The sequence below is a fragment of the Echeneis naucrates genome, chromosome 23, assembly GCF_900963305.1.
Source record: "Echeneis naucrates chromosome 23, fEcheNa1.1, whole genome shotgun sequence".
NCBI lineage: Eukaryota > Metazoa > Chordata > Actinopteri > Carangiformes > Echeneidae > Echeneis > Echeneis naucrates.
The window spans coordinates 13,116,807-13,133,895 of NC_042533.1; the positions used below are offsets into that span (position 1 = coordinate 13,116,807).

Consider the following 17,089-nt stretch of genomic DNA (forward strand, 5'->3'; position numbering starts at 1 on the left):
GCTGGGGGTAGTTTGATGGGACTGATGTTTTAAACCCTACAAAATTCTCCAACTCTTCCTGATCTGATTGCTCTAAGTTGCAGCCTTTATAAAGCTAATCCCTTTTAATTATTAGACTCCAGCAGCGTCCAGCACTAACTACTCACAGGTCTTTGATGACTGTTAGCTCAATGCAGCACAATTTGACTTCATATTAAATGTGATGAGATGATGAGTGATGCTGTACAACCTTGTTGACAAGGGTCAAGTTTATTTTACTTTAATTTTAAGGATGTCACAAGCAAACATTTAATTGGTAAGGTACACTTCCTATAAGCTAGTTCTTGCCTACTGAGGAGACATAAATATTCATTCATCCTCTACCGCTTATCCGTTTCCGGGTTGCAGGGGTACAACCTGGACAGGTCATCAGTCTATCACAGGGCCAACGAACAAAGACAGAGACAAACCACCGCTCATGCTCGCATTCAGACCTGCGGACAATTTAGAGTCACCAATTAACCTAAACATGATGTCTTTGGATGGTGGGAGGAAACCCACACAGGCACAGGGAGAACATGCAAACTTTCCTTTCAGCTTTGTTTTAGTCTCAACCAACAGTATTACATATTGAGTGTGTCTGGCCTTGCTACAGCTTAATATTCAAAGATGTTCATCAGTTAGGAGGGCTGGGTGATGAATACCATTCCTTGTTCTCTTTTGCATCAATCATTTCAAGGTTAGGTTTCTACAAGTTAGCATCTACAAAATACGCTAGCTGTGGACTTAAAGGCACAAAACACTTTGGACAACGGTACGGTAAGGGAAACTGCCTGATAAATCTCGAGGGTTTGTCTCAAACACCATCTCTCACATAACATACTCATCTGACCCACAGCTAAAACAGAAATATCGAACAGAGCAGTTTTAAATATCCCTTAAATATGATCAGATCTACAACAATAACGCAAAGCAAATAAATAAATTGTAGTCATTGTTTAGCTTTGAGTTCATATGCATGTCAAACAAAAATGTTAAAGAAATTTCCTTAAACATTTTGTTTAATTCCTTTTTTTGTGAAATTTACTGTACAAAACAAAAGCTATCTGTCCAGTAATGTGGAAACAGCCAGGAAAATAATTGGCAAGAGGCAGCTCACCATTCCTGAGATTTAACAGACCGATCATGTCCAAACTGTCCACCTCTGACTACCCTCTCCAGGAGGAATTTATTCCTCCCCTCTCAGTCCAGAGGGGTGAGGTTAGAGAACAGAAATATTTGTCTCCCAAATTGAAGACAAACAGGTTTCAGATTTAATTTGTTCCAGCTGCAATCAAGGTGTTTAATGCATCACCCTGATAACCTGCTTTTTAAGACTGAAGGTGTTTCTGTTCTTAACCTTGTGGTGCTGCGATCGTTGCAAATGCTGTGGGCCTTTTTTTTTTGTTGTTGTTGGTTGTTTAATTGTTTTTTGTTCTCCTGTGTATTATTGGATTGCTTTGTTGTGATTTATCTGCTATTTGCAAATGAAGTTTCCACCAAGAGAGAAAATAAATATGTGCTGAACGGATATGCCTGAACTGAAGAGTCAACCAAACTGAAAACAAGCTTGTGTCTAATGCTGCTTGCCACTATGGGGAAATGAATAACCCCAAAAATAAATATATATATACTGAACTATTTGACTTAAAAGATGAGAAATACTGGCACGTATCATTTCAATTGATAAACCAATCTTGACTTTGGCACTCCAAGCTATCAAGAGAGTACCCTGTTTTAGCAGAGGAAAAGGTTTTCTTGCCAGGTACCACCTCACATTTCTTTTCTCCTCTAGGAACTGAATACATTCTCCTGCTCATTTGACAATTTTTAAAACTTTTATACTACACTCTCATGTTCTTCTACTTTAATCTAAAACCTCGAGCTGCATTAAAGAATAGCATCAGCAACAGAGCAAAGACATTTATCACTGACTTTTGTTTTTTGTTGCTGTTTTGTTTTTTTTCAACTGAAGCACTAAAATGTTCGGAGATAAAACCACAGCTATTATTTATTACCAAAGCTCCGGTAAGTCAGGACGTGGACTTCCACAAAAAAATAAATAACATCACCTTCAGTACAGTTTTCTCATACAACCATTGTTTATCATTAGCTGCTGGTTGAAATGATGCTTCACATTATTAAAGACATTTATGTACAAAGTCACTTTTTTTCACAGCAAAATTTGTTTCTGGGTTCAGCATTTTGAAAGTAGCTTCCAATGGTGGAATGGTTTCAAGTTACTGAAACATCCTCACAGGCTGATCGATGAGCAAGTTTTATTGTGTGCATCAAATAAGAAGCCATACGCGCTGATGCAGCAGAGGTGTGTCTATGTAATGTCTAGACATTCTGTGGACAAGTGTACTTACAGTCGTGTGTGTGTGTGTGTGTGTGTGCATACAGGATTTTTTTTAAGTTAGAGGTTATGGAAAAATTTGAGCTGTTTACCTTTCAGTGTCTCCAAGTAATACCAGTCTGATGTTAACCTCCTCACAACTTCACAACTGCAAATATTCCATAATTTGTCTCACCCAATCTGACCACCTCCAAAGGTCTATTAAAGACTCTGTGGAACTAAAAAGGGTGTAAAGGGTTAGGGAGGGTGCCATATTAAATGGAGATTTTCTGCTTCCCACTCTGGTGTTTCTTGCACCTAGGCTCAGAGAGAATAGGGTGTGAGTCAAAAGTCTTAGGTGAGGATTTGGGGGGGCGAGGTTCTGCTCATTCGCTGTGGGACTTTATGGCTCCAAGCAGTTACTTAGTGCATGCTGGAGCTCCACTGTTTCATTACAGCCAATAAGAATGAGCTTTTTCTTTCTATTGCAATCTTCTATTTGCTGCATTGGAGGTCTTTACCTGCGGACCCGGAGGATAGACGGGCTGCGGTGGCGCGACGGGGGCTCCCCGTGCAAACCCGCACAACCTCGTCTTGACGTTGCAAACAGATAACCTGGCTCTCCGGATTCTCCCCGACCTTGCTGCAGCCCCTGTGCTCGCCCCCCGCCTGGATCTTCATGCTCGCGTTGATCTGACGGACCAGTCGCACGTCTGCTCCTGCCTCGTGCTCGAGCGTCATCCTCCTCAACGGCGGCGGTCGCACGCGTTACGCATGGCTTTGATTTGCGAAGGCGACGACTTCTCCCTTCACCCCTGGCATCCTTTAACTTCACTTTGACCGAGCTGTGCGCTCAGGAGCCGCGCCCCCCCTCCTAACCACTGTGTCAGCTTCAGCCCCGGATCGCGCGGCTGTTGGCGTTGCAGTCTTTACGCACGGCAGCAGGCGTGGCTACTTCACGTGGTCCGTGAAGTCGCAGTGTGGAGTTCCTGTGGAATATCTCTGGTGCCAAACATGAAGAGCTCATCAAATCAGGATTCTGTCAAGGACAGCAACGAGTCCCAACGGGATTCCTAATGCAATTTTAATAAAAATCACAAAGTGGATTCGATTCCTATAGATTGTCTGAATAGAAACTGATGACAGAGTCAGATAAGTTTCATTGTCTGTTATCAGCATATTGGACCCCGAAAGTAGAAGAGTTTATGCTATTGTTGTGTTTCTTGTGCTCCCCTGACTGATTCAAAGTGGGCAGGTCACACAAACCTAAGCGTGCACCATTCTAGGGCCCTGCATCGATATGCTGGGGGGTGGGGGGCCCAAGTATAGACTGCATAAACAAATGGATGGAAATTCTGTATTTGCAAAGGGAAGCCACAGCTGAAGAGGCTTACACCTGCAGTCTGCCTAAAGGCTGTCAGGAGGCGACTCCATCAGCTGTAAAAATAAGTCCCATCATATTTAAGTCTAAGGGGAAAAGGCTCAGCAACCATTTTCATTTCGTGGTGCCAGTTCTCTTCAACACCACGTGATGTTTGTTTATTGCACTATAAAAACAGAAACAAAATAGGCCAAAATTCTGGGTATGCGTTCGGACATGGCTACTGTGATCGACTGACCATACCACACAATCAGTACAAAGTAGGCCACAGAATACATTCAAAACACAAAGATGTTGATGTTGATTTTCAAGTCCAACAGCATTGCCACCATAAACATTAAAGGCAATTTCAGTTCTTTCACCTGTGTAATTTACAGTATATCAGAACATAAGATATAATATGGAATATCTAACATCAGCTCAGACATTGACAATGTTTTAGTCATATACTTGCAGCAAATACATATGTAATAGGCTATGTATTTACTGTTGTACCTTATTTCAACTTGAACGCCGTATCCTGTTCATTTAGAACATTGTAATAATTGACTATTTACTTACAATGTATAGCCTATGTGTGTGTAGGTAGGATGTGCAAATATGTGTAAATTAGCTGTGTCTCACCTGAAAACGCGCTGGCTGCCTCCAAAAAAAAAAAAAAAAAAAAAAAACAACGGGGAAAAAACTCCATGAACTATTTATGCCCAGTTTCTTTTTAGACACGTTGAGATCCCTCGCCTTGGCGGCTGTCATGCATATTTGTATTGAACAAGGCCCATTCTTTTGCACATTTCCTTGCGTATTTTGGTAACTTACCGGGAGCCATTTTGTCCTCGGCTTCGGTGCTAGCTAGCAAATTCGCTTCAGGCACCGGGCGCGAGCGGTGCTGATGATGTGATTGGTTATGAGCAGCGATGGCGTCACACAGCGTTGCGTCTGTGGGGCGTGCGTCAGTATGGCAGGATCTGGGTATAAACATTGGCCATTCAAACGAATCTTTATTCATCAGCATTATTCATCATCTGTACGCAATAGGTTTTCCTATTGACGAAATTTGTTACCGACGGCCACACTTAAAACGTAGCCAAAAAAAAAAACAAAAAAACGCGGACTTGGCAAACCTGCAGTCTTTCCACTAGATGGCACTATAACAGTGAAACAGCAGATAATTGCTTTGGATCCTCGTTACTGCACACATTTGCTGTATCTTTAACTTTTTCTTTTTTTGAGAAGGCAATTTACAGTCTTTTCTTCGCTGTATCAATTTGAATGTTGTTTCAGTTGTCTTTTTCAATTAAAGGGCACATTGCAGGTTAGAGACCCCAGTGAATCGATGTTTTGAAAAATAATATAGGAAATATTTTTCTTGCGCTCTGAATCCCTCCGTGCTTCAGATAGCTTTCATGCACCACAGGCAGGAAGGAGCATGGACATTGATGTACATTTTAGTACATCAAAAGTCCAGGTCCTTGGGCCTCACCTGAGATCTATCAGCGCATATGCCTGACAGGATCCATTTGAATTGTTGATAGTTAGGTGGTTGGTTTTTCATACTGTAATATATACTGCAATATTTATTCTTCATCTCGCCTGAGCAATATAACTGAAACTGACATTGTTCACCAGAGTTCGCCAAAGTCATGGAAAATATTTTTGAAAGCACACATCTGCCGATATAGGTAAAACTGCTGTAAAAATAGATACAAACTGGTGCATGCCTGCTTAATATTTGCTGAATTTCTGGATATGGATTAAAGAGAGATATAAGATTCCTTTATTGGTCCCACAGTGGGGAAATTTACAGTATTACAGCAGCAAAAGAGGGCATCAGTAAAAAAAGAAATAGAATTAGACAATAGGTAACAATGTTCAGTATAGACAATATAAACAAGTAATATAGATAAGTAATATAAAAAAGTATGTACAGTAGTATTATAGAACTACATAGATGAACATAGATATACACAGAAATACTATAGAAGTACATATAGAATATGTACAGTACAGGCAGTTTAAAGAGTTTTGTGTGTGGTCTGCTGGACAGCTGCAGGAAGGAAGGACCTGCAATATTGTGATTTACACACTTCGAGTGAAGCAGTCTGTCACTGAAGGCGCTTCCCAGTGTTGTTAAGAAGTCCTGCAGGGGGTGGGAGACGTTCTCCAACATGGCTGGCAGCTTAGCCATCCATGGGCATCCCAGGACAGAGCAGGCCTTCTTGACCAATTTGTCAAGTTTCTTTCTGTCAGTTGTCAAGATGCTGCTCCCACTGCAGATCACTCCATAAAAGATGGCTAATGCCACCATAGTGTCATAAAAGATCTTCAGGAGTGCCCTCTGCACCCCCAAAAGACCTCAGTCTCCTGAGTAGATAAAAAAAAAACATCAAAAACATCAAAAAACATTAATCTGCGAATATAATAAGATGCTGAACCTTCTGAATTTCTGAGCCAAATTAGAGGAAGTAAAAGCTCCAGACTCAAGAAATATTTTAGAATCTGTGATTTCCAGCCTTCGCAGTACACCATTCAATACTCGGAGGGAGAGAAAACTCAGAAAATTGCTGATGGCCCTTCTGCTCAAGGGAAATAGCCCAGATCTGTTGGGTAATAACTGAACTATACCATAGAGAACCTTTGTATTGCTCTACATTTACAAACATGGTAGAGGTAGCTCAATGAGGCATAATTTGCTGCCTGGTAAACAGGAAGCCAACTTTAGATAGTTAAAATTGTAATAATTTCAGGGTTAAAATCATGAAATTTGTGTGTGTATGACACTGAAATCTAATGAGAAAAAGGTGTCTATCATACTCATTCATCCCCAGTTATTATTTTTTACCTGCAATGTTAACATGTTCAATTACATATTTATATATTTAAAACGAGTTGTAATCAGTGTTTCAACTTTTTCCCATTTATTCTGTTCGCTGGGTATGGAGGTCGAAAAGGGGCAGAATGAAATATATAAATAAATCTTTAAATAATTACTTAAATGTGTCATTCATTCATTAAAATGGGAAATAAAAGATTAAATGTGTTATTAATGAATTAAAATACCAGTTCATGTAATGTAAAAACATATATAATTATTTCACTATTTATTTAATTATTTCCTGGTCCTGTTGCAGCGCTTCATGAATTAATTTTATCTGTCAAACTCACCCATCAAAGTCAGTGGGTGTGACCATGAAATAATTAAATACACAGTGAAATAATTATATATATTTTTACATTACATGATATGGTAATTTAATTGATTAATGGCACATTTAATTTCATTTGGTGTCACTCATTGGTTGGTGAGCTGTAAGCATCCATCTTGCAAGTTGGCTATCAGCCACATAAAATTTCTTGAAAGCAGTGGAAACCATCTTTGGGGGAGAAGGTGGATCTGAACTGCTCTGTGCTCTATCCTGATTGTCTTATGCGGCATAGTTTGTCAAATACACAGTAGCCATCCCCCAAAGCACAAACTCTCGTGCAAACCAGTGTAGTGAGCTAAGCTAGTAGTTACTCTAACATTAAATGAAGCTTCACTACAGCAAAATTAAGTTTCTGCCACCACTTATCAGCGTCCTCACTAGAGGATGAGGGGACCAAGCTGAGATATTTGCTCACAGGACACAAGAGAAGTTTTTCAAAATATGCATTGGAGAGACTGTTTTTCCTTGGTTGGATGTTATTTTTGGATAAAATTTACATATACCAGCCTTGTCACATCAGAGTCATGCGGAAGTGCCTCTCTGTGGCAGCAGGGACAGGTTTATTTCAGTCCGTAACAGAAATCTCCGGTTTGTTTTAGCTTGACTCTAACCTAGAGCTCAAAGGCAACCAACACAAAACAATCTACCAGTTTTCCCACATCTCGTGGCTCCTGCACAGCCATGTGTAACGAGGTGTTCACAAACTTTCTTCCATCGGTATGAACCAACACCAGAACCTGCATGCCACCTGCAAGTATTTAAATTTATACATCAAAGCTATTGCCCTCAGAAATGTAGCAAGCTAAGCTACAGCAAAACTAAAATAACTAGTGCAACTACATCCAAGCTTTTCACTGAATTGAACCAACATCGTGCCAGGTCAGTGTTATCTTACTGATCAATAAAACTCAGTCAAGCATATAAGCAGGCAAAACAAAAAAAAAAATAAAAAATAAAAAATCAAAGTTTATTTGAAATTAATTGCTCCTTCTTTTTTTCTTGTTACAAACAAAAAGCGGTGATGCAACACTACAAACCAAAAATGTGGGTGATTACTTCCAAAATAATAAAACAAGGGCAACCATAACAGGCTCTAGACTAGAGCTAAAAGGCAACCAAGACAAAACCTCAAGATTCTCTAAGATATAAAAACCTATAAACACTACTACCAGTTTCAGTATATGCAGACAACCCTAATCAACTAAATATAGTAGTGTTGCTTTAACTGGTGGCAGACGTGATGATACTACTGCACCAGTCAGGTAGAGGTGGAGACCGACGACAGGGACACAGAGATTACCACACGGGCCCAACCTACCACAAAGGGAAAGGCACGCGCCAACGGTACCAGACATAACCTCAATAATAAAGAAAACTAGTCTGCTCTGCAGGCAATATCCGGTTCTTCTGGTTTGCCCAACATCAAACCACTTGCCAGGGCAGACATAACAACAGAAAAAAAAACAAAAAAACAATCAAACTATTTGCTCCCTGGCAAGAGCAGCGCCTGGACCTCTAGTGCTCTGGAGGGGCACAAACATTCACAATTATAAAAACACTTTGTTACAAAAAATATTAAAATGCACACCAATTAAAATATGTAAACTACAACCAAACTTTAAAATACCTGGTATGTCAGCAGTCTGTTTTTGCTACCAACTATCAGTTGCCTTCAACAAGGCATGGAAGCAAGTCTGAAATGTATAAAAACAGTAAACATAACTCGCTCTAAGCACGACATCACAAATAGAAATAAACTCATCCTACTAGTTTTTCCACATCTCCTGGCTCCTGCACACCCATGTGTAATATTGCAACCACACTTGCTATGCTCCTCTTATGGTTGCTGTCCCAAAGTCCGAATTAATGCAAAGACAGGTAAACCGGGTGAGGATAAACACTTCTTTATTCAACGATCGTTGGAGAGCATTACATGCAAGCGCCGTGTGTGAAAATGCTCTGAACAACAAAGAGAGGTCCCAGTCTTTTGTACCCCCAGATCCCCCTATGTTTCTGGTATATTATCCTGTTATGGAGTTGTTTATCTGCTTTCGAATGACAGTGAGTCTTTGCAGTTCTCGGGTCCCCCGTGTCTTTCTTGTTCAGAGCAGTTTTCTCAAGGCCATTATTACATAGGTTGTTCTGCTTTGCTCGAGCAGCTCCTTAAGGCCATGATTACTCTGCTCTGCTTTAATGTTACACTACTAGATTATGATTCAAACATATATGAATTCTCACACTTGTTACAGTATCAGATTATGACTCAAACATATTATGTGAATTCCCCACGTGTAACGAGGTGTGCACAATCCTCCTTTCATTGGCATGAACCAACATCAGAACCTGTGTTCCACCTGCAAGTATTTCAATTTATAGGCTACATGCCTGGTACACCTGCCAGATGCCACATTCAGATAACAGGTACGCCCCACTAAGATGCTGAAAATTGAATTGAACTACTAATCTTCGCTACTGTAGTGACTCTACTGCCCAACACTGATGACAGGGTCACTGAGCTGTTACTGAAGATTGACTTCACAGACATTAGGAAAACTACATTCTGGTTCTCACCATTTATAAATCAACACATTTGAGGTAGGTAATGGTCTGTGTTTTCATTTGCTGTCAAGTAAAATATTGTATTTAAATATATTTGAAGAGCTTTTCCCAATTTATTGTGAGTTTTGTGAAATATGCTGTCACATTTTTAACAGTACATAACAGATTGTCATTGTCTTGGTATAATCATCTTTCTGTAATTTCCTACTTAGATAATCCTAAAGTTTTACACATTAGCTACTATGCTGTAAATGTGTATTAAATGAACGGATGTTTTTAAAACAAAGAATTACTCTTGGGCTATAACTGTTCCCTCATATATGATATTTTGTCTGATCATCTGCCATCTTTATTTAATGCTTAAGTATCTGTTCTGAATTACACTGAAATCTTTTACCAGCAGGCTACACAGGTTAATTTGTGACTTTATTTGAATATTTGAAATATTTCAATGTCAACTCATAACCTCAGAAGGTAGCCTAACAAATACTTTTTACAACCCACCCATGCAAAACTTTTTCAAGCCTAACGAGGTATTTTAAAAACACCAATATGTAAAACCAGCAGAGTTGGGCAAGTTACTTGGAAAGTGTAGTGAGCTAAGCTTGTTAGTCTAACATTAAATGAAACTCAACTACATCAAAGCCATTACCCTCAGAAATAAAAAAAATAACTAAAATAACTAGTGCAACTACATCCAAGCTTTTTACTGAATTGAACCAACATCGTGCCAGGTCAGTGTTATCTTACTGATCAATAAAACTCAGTCAAGCATATAAGCAGACAAAACAAAAAAAATAAAATAAAAAATCAAAGTTTAATTGAAATTAATTGCTCCTTCTTTTTTTTTTTTGTTACAAACAAAAAGTGGTGATGCAACACTACAAACCAAAAATGTGGGTGATTACTTCCAAAATAATTAAATAAGGGCAACCATAACAGGCTCTAGATTAGAGCTAAAAGGCAACCAAGACAAAACCTCAAGATTCTCTAAGATATAAAAGTTTAGCATAAAGAAAGCAAACACTCCTAAATCCATAAACACTACTACCAGTTTCAGTATATGCAGACAGTTGCTTTATCTGGTGGCAGACGTGATGATACTGCTGCACCAGTCAGGTAGAGGCGTGTCTGTGTCTTATCTGATCTGTAATGACATGCAACGTTATGCAACGTTAAGTTGGGTAACTGAATGGTCTGCGGCAGATTGCAAAAGAGAGTGTTATCCAAAAGTATTCAAATATTTACATTACATCCCAAAGAGAGTTCAGGGTAGAGTCACCTCTATCACGTTGACTGCTGTCTTTGGTCAAGGCCTTGGGTAATAGTCAATAAGAGAAACTTCCAGGATACCTTGTATACTCGGTGATTTTGATTAGAAGCTAAAATTTGTATTAAGCGGACTTCACTATTCACATTTTAATAAGTGATATATCACTTGATATATAACCTAAATAGGCATTTTTTTGTTGCAGTCCCAAATCAACGCCGGTTGCAGCTTGAGAAGAGGTGAAGCTGGATCTCTGATCATGATGTTCAAAGTTTGTAAAAGACGAGAGGTCGGCACTTTCCTTCCAAAGTATGGCGTCATCTTCCTCATACTGAGTGTGTCCGTCATAATCTTTGCACTTAAGAACGTGGACTTCCAGGAGGTGAGGACTTGTTTTTGGCTAGAATTCTTTAAAGGGGGGGGTCGCTCTGTGAAAAAGTTCACTAAAGGATATATCTCACACATTTTCATTGTTGTCTCTACGAACCATGTTTTCTAATGAGGAAATAAACCTTCAGATACAGATAAAAAATTCTAATATAAATATTGTTCAGAAATTTGGATCATTAATAAATAGGGAACTTCTATTTTTTTATTTCATTAATGTTGCTTGGTCAAACTTCGTTTCATCAAAAATGAATATAAAATTTCCTAACTAGTTGGTTTCCCATTACAGCGCCTATGAAAATGGATTATATGGATATATAATAAATCTGCTAAGATTACGCTTGATATTGGAACACACACTCATGCCTTATATATACGTAACTGAAGTATTTCCTTCATGAACTGATGTGCCCACCCAGAGTCTATGCATGAAAACTCACAAGAAAGATAATCCATTTGTTATATGTAATGGATATATTTCACGCTCTAACTTTCAGTTTAAAGTGAACTCTACCGTCATCCTTCAGAAAGTTTCCTCCGATCCTTTCTTGCATCACCGTTTCTGCACCTTCCAACCGTTGACCACTGAGGACGCTCAAGAACAAGACCTCATACTAGACTCCATTGCTTGGCCTGAAACTCCAGCTCTGGTTTCTCTGGAGCGGACCAGTGATCCTGCCCACAGCTATTTCACTATTCTCCCAAAGAAGGGAGGGGGGCAGTGGCATGTAGGAGATCAGCTGGAGGTTATGATCAAAATGTATGACTTCCAGGGTGAACGGAAGAAGTCCGGAGGAGACTTCCTTATTGCCCGTCTGCACAACTGGAGCCTTGGTGCTGGTGTGGCTGGGCACGTGGTCGATCACCTCAATGGCTGCTACTCTGCTGTGTTCACTTTACTCTGGGAAAGAAGTGCAGAGGTCCAGGTGATGCTTAATGTTAATGTGGTGCTCCAATTGGCCGTTAGGTTTGTCCCATGCTTCGGAGTCGCAGTTGTTACAACTGTCAACTGTTTCTTGTGAGACAGAACATACTCATCTTGTGTAGAAAACACTTGAACTTCAGGTCTTTTTGTTAGGAATTGTTAGCTGGTCTGGCTAAACTCCAAGAGTGGGTTTAAAAAATACATGTCTGGCTAAACTCCAAGGGTGGGTTTAAAAAATACATTTTGAATGTTTCAATCAGTTTTAAGAAAAAACAAAAAAAAACCAACAACAAACCTCTCAATTTGTTTAAATAGGTTCTTAATGGCTGTAGACACAATCGCAGGTTAACAAGGAAAAGATGTAAGACGATGTTATTTCACTCTCACTCTCTCATTGGGTATGCAAGTCATGAATGGGACTTTTCAAAATATAAAATGCTACCTCAAAAAATACCCCTCTTGGAAGTATCACTGGGTTACCACCTTAAGCTCGTTAGCTAGACATGCTAACATCAGAGGAAAACAGAAAAATAAATCCAGCCCATCACGTGACTGTCTGATGACACTGCCACAGCCAGACCAACTCTTGCGGACACATAAAAAAAAATTCTTGCTGTCACATTTTACCACTATAGGTGTGGAATGATATGGGCTGGATGCTTCTTCTTACCATTATGTTTTTTGATTTCAAAAAGGCTGAAAAGAGGGACAAGCTCCCAGACTCTTTAATGCAACAGACACATTGTCTCAACATGTGGAGGCCTTAGTTCTCAGTGATGTAACAATTATTGTTTCAGGAAGGGTTAGTTATCGAGTTATCTATTATCTTTCAATTCTCTCTACATTGGTGGGTGGAGCTGCATGTGTTTTTGTACCATAGAAGGTAAATAATGTTTCTCACACAGGTGACGCTGGTTCATTCCAGTGAGGCCATCACAGTGCTTCAAAAACTAACCAGCGAACAGCCAGACAGGATTTATTTTAAAAGCGACTTCCGTTCAGACGCAGTGTCTGAGCATACCACCTGCAATGTATGTCTGCGACCGACCCTGCAACCTGTATGCAACTACACCGACCTCCAAACAGGCGATCCCTGGTTCTGCTACAAGCCAGAGAAGCTAAACTGCAATACCAGGATCACCCACTCCAAAGGAGGATTTAAACAAAACCTCACGGCCGGGGAGCAGAAGCTCTTTCAAGGGTAAGGTAGTCCAGAGAAACATACAGATGCTGACATTTTATTTGATCTCCACTAATTTAATATGTACATGATGGACACATTTCATAATGTGTGCATAAGGTCCATTAAAACTAGAATAGTGGGGTTCAACTTTAAACATGAAGGTGAGGGTTCTAAACCAAAAACAAGGAGTGCAAAAATGGTAAAATAGTGTAATTTCCTGTTTATCATTGCAAGCATTGTTGCCCATCACTTTTAAGTAATCACTGAGCCCATTGCTGGGGAAATTTCTTTGTTGTGTTTAAGCTGTTAATTCTGTAGTGACATATTTTATTCCCTGCTTTACATTAGCGGTGTCACCATGAAAGTCCCCCTTTGGCCTTCAGGACCTTCCAGTGTCACTGTGATGCCCAAAAGGAAAGGTAAAGCTTTCATCACACCACTTTAATGATTTTATACATTTTTTGTAATTATCAGCAAATTCAACAATCTTTGCCTGAAACTGCTGAAAATAATCTCCAAAAAGTGCTATAACTATGCTCTTATTTGAAGTAACCTTCACAACAATGCTCAGATATTGTAGCAAATTGCTGAGGCCTTTCTAAAAAACGCAGCTTTCAGTGATGATTCATGTCTTCAGTAGTAAGAACAACATTTATTGCCAATATAAAATATCATCACATTGTTTTTTTTTATCCTTTCGCTTCCTCTCCCATCAACCAGAAGAGAAAAACAGTAGTGTGAAGATTGGAAACTCTGGCTATTACTACCAGGGAGCATGGCGAGCACTAGGTGGGACCCCAGTTCTCCAATTCAATACCTCCTCTGCCATAAGCAATTGTCTGGCAGGGAAGACAGTCCACTTGTATGGAGACTCCACCATCAGGCAGTGGTTTGAACACCTCACTGCTGTTCTACCAGGTAGCTAACCTGCAGGGATTTCTGGCAATGATTGGATTTTAATCTCAGTGTCTTAATGTGTTTCCTCTCTTTTGCTTTTAGATCTCAAGGAATACAACCTTGGCAGCCTGAAACAAGTTGGACCTTTCATGGCCTTGGACTATGCAAACAGAATCTTGGTTACGTACCGCTGCCACGGTCCCCCAATCCGTTTTGCAAATGTTCCAACCAGCAAGCTGCGCTACATCGCCAACGAACTTGATCGTGTAACAGGAGGCAGCAACACCATCATTGTTCTTGGCATCTGGTCTCACTTTAGCACTTTCCCCATCGAAGTGTACATCCGGAGACTACAGAGCATCCGCAGGGCTGTGGTGCGGTTGCTGCACCGGGCTCCAAGCACGCTGGTGGTCATCAGGACAGCAAACCTGAAAGCATTGACACTTTATGAAACGCTGACCAACAGTGACTGGTACTCATTACAGTGCGACAAGGTGCTCAGAGCTGTGTTTAAAGGATTGAATGTCCGTCTGGTGGACGCCTGGGAGATGGGTTTGGCCCACCAGCTGCCGCACAGCCTCCACCCCCAACCCATCATCATCAAGAATATGATAAATGTTCTTCTGTCTTACATATGCCCTGAAAAGGATGAGTTGGTGTTTTTGAGTTAATATTTCTGTTTCAGTCAAATACTGGAATGTCTAAACACGTGCACAGACTTTCTAGTCTATTCTTAACAAGGGGCTGTTGCAGAGAAGGAAGCAGAACATGAGGCCAGGTTGAAGTTGGACATGCAAAAAACCACTGATGAATGATCACATTAGATAGAAACAACTTCATATCGTGTGCCTTGGGAGTGTCCAGAAGCATTGTGGGAGATGCAAGAAGAAGACTAAGACATAGCAGAATCAGAAAAGGTTGTATTGTCATCAAAGTTTTCCACTCAAGCCCCCACCCGTGACAAGAACACTGATGTTAAATAGAGTGTTGGAACTATTATTTACTTTTGTAATATTTAATTTGTTAATTTGAGTACTCATTAATGCTTTTATTCTGAAGGTTACCTGGGCACATTAGGTAAATCTACATATATGGGTATACAGGTATAGGTGGGCAGGCACCAGGAAGGGTTTATGGTTTTTACCAGGGCAAGAGAGTTCAGTTGGGCATTGTGCAAAATGTTTTTTCTACTCATGGGCATTGTGCAATAGTTTTTCTTGGAACTTGGAGTGGGAACTGATGTGTGTTAACTGAGGTATGGTGACTGTATATGTGATGTATAGATCTCAGGGTTTGTTTACTGGAATGTGATTGTTGCCTGTGTCTTCATTCCTCCTAAGGGAGACATTAAAGACGTATCTTAAATCTTAATCAGAGGCGACAGAGGCCATTGCTATGTGCTTGTTTGCTTGCCAATGGAGAAATAAACCAAAGAAATTTTTGCCTGGACAATGGACTTTTTCCCTGCATAAATTATTTCCCGGGCCCATTTGATTAGATTTTGTTTTATTTTATTTTTGATATTTAGGTTTTTGGGGTCTTTAAGTGGATAAAGACATGTACTGCCATCGATCTTCAATAATCTCCTCTGACATGTACCTAGGTGAATTCATTTATATTACTTGACAACAAAAGAACACAAAGAGTGTTTTAAGATGATGAGGAGGAGTTAAACATTAAAGAGCAGCAGTCAGAGCCCTGAATTTGAAGTTTTCTTCCTCACTTCCTAGTTTGAAGTCTTGGTACTCAGCAAAAGCAGTGCCACCTTCATAGTCCCACAAGTCCACCCTCAAGACCCACTTCTTGGTCTTGTTCGGTGGTGAAGATGTTCTGCAGATCGAGCCAGTGGTTGTTTGAAGGAAGCAGAGAGCAAAGGGGTATTTTTTCCTGTTCTGAAAAAAAGAGTTTGACCTTTCACAAAAACAGGAAATGTAAAAACCTGCAGCGATGCCAACAAAGGGCAAACTGGGCAGGGTCAGGTGCAATTGTCAGTTGGAAACAAGCGTTTTGCCAAATATCATTCAGATACGATTTTAATCCAATGTGTTGCTCATTGGTGCACCCTTATTAGAATGCAAGTGTTTTATATCAACCATGTTTTGTGAGGCATGGTCAGTCACCACAAATTATATTCTGCCCAGCTCCTGCTGAAGGAAAGCTCTAGTCCAGTGCGCCTCTGAAGCACCGTCCACCCTCCATCTGCTCTCATCTCACAGTACACCTGAACAGGAAGTCCAACATTGCAGTGAGAAAGCTGCTGGCTTAGTCATGCTGAGCTGCAAGTGACAGCAGAAGCCTTCATACATGGACAAGATCAGGTTTGTAAACTGTCAGTTATGACTACAGTTTGCTTTGTACACAATGTTTGAACAAGACGCAATCAAACTCTCAGGGTCATTAACTGCAGAATCTGAGCCAGAGACACTCAGCTGAACTTAGTCCAAGTAGTGAAGCTTTGCCTGGTTTGAAAGGCACTGCCCTCCCTGAGCACTTAGGTGATGAGTTTACTGAGCTGGATACTGTTACACTTAGTTTGTTTCAGATCCAAAGTTAGTCAGTTTGGATTTTACTATTGTTACCAGTACAACAATGTTCTTGTAGCGTTTGGTCCTGGTAACCCTGGCTGAAGTTATCATCCACCTTCAGCTCAATGCTGACGTACAAATTAACATCGCGATATGTGATGATCCTTGGAAGGAATCATGTGCAACTCAAGAATTAAAATATTTCTTGAATTTACACCTGATCCATACTGAAAGATACCATTCAAGGGACTCTTGAGTATGGCACTGACTGCTGGCAAGTCAAATTCCTCCTCAGACTGATTTTAGTTGGGACCATAACTTGAGTTTCTGCTGGGAATGAACACATTTGACAAGAAGGTTCTGCAGACAGTATGTAGTTTATTTGTACATGTTCCAGAATGAA

The 17,089-nt window shown here is 40.1% G+C and overlaps 2 protein-coding genes across 6 annotated transcripts in view; one reads left to right on the top strand and one right to left on the bottom strand.

The window, feature by feature from the left end:
- LOC115036652 (anoctamin-4) overlaps positions 1–3,195 on the bottom strand; it is a 40,944-nt gene extending 37,749 nt beyond the window's left edge. For all 3 annotated transcript variants that reach the window (XM_029494916.1, XM_029494915.1, XM_029494914.1), the window contains exon 1: positions 2,878–3,195. In XM_029494916.1, coding sequence (XP_029350776.1) covers positions 2,878–3,097 — 220 coding nt within the window. In that variant the 5' untranslated portion in view covers positions 3,098–3,195. The remainder of the gene's footprint in view (positions 1–2,877) is intronic.
- A 6,226-nt stretch (positions 3,196–9,421) lies between these two features.
- Positions 9,422–15,604, top strand: LOC115036837 (NXPE family member 3-like). Of its 3 annotated transcripts, none has more exons than XM_029495213.1 (7): positions 9,422–9,535; positions 10,975–11,151; positions 11,654–12,118; positions 12,987–13,282; positions 13,613–13,683; positions 13,985–14,182; positions 14,264–15,604. In XM_029495213.1, exons 2-7 carry the CDS (start codon positions 11,029–11,031, stop codon positions 14,830–14,832), a joined length of 1,722 nt encoding a protein of 573 aa, XP_029351073.1. In that variant the 5' UTR covers positions 9,422–9,535; positions 10,975–11,028; the 3' UTR covers positions 14,833–15,604. The 3 variants fall into 3 exon arrangements, with proteins under 3 accessions (XP_029351073.1, XP_029351074.1, XP_029351075.1); XM_029495214.1 differs by having other exon boundaries at positions 11,654–12,082; XM_029495215.1 differs by having other exon boundaries at positions 11,930–12,082.
- Positions 15,605–17,089: the final 1,485 nt, after the last annotated feature.

Excerpts from the sequence above, each read along its gene's own strand:
- LOC115036837 (XM_029495213.1), top strand. The coding sequence starts at position 11,029 with ATGATGTTCAAAGTTTGTAAAAGACGAGAGGTCGGCACTTTCCTTCCA. Across the intron at positions 13,684-13,984 it reads TGTGATGCCCAAAAGGAAAG|AAGAGAAAAACAGTAGTGTG; the intron begins GTAAAGCTTTCA and ends CCCATCAACCAG. Across the intron at positions 14,183-14,263 it reads CCTCACTGCTGTTCTACCAG|ATCTCAAGGAATACAACCTT; the intron begins GTAGCTAACCTG and ends TTTTGCTTTTAG.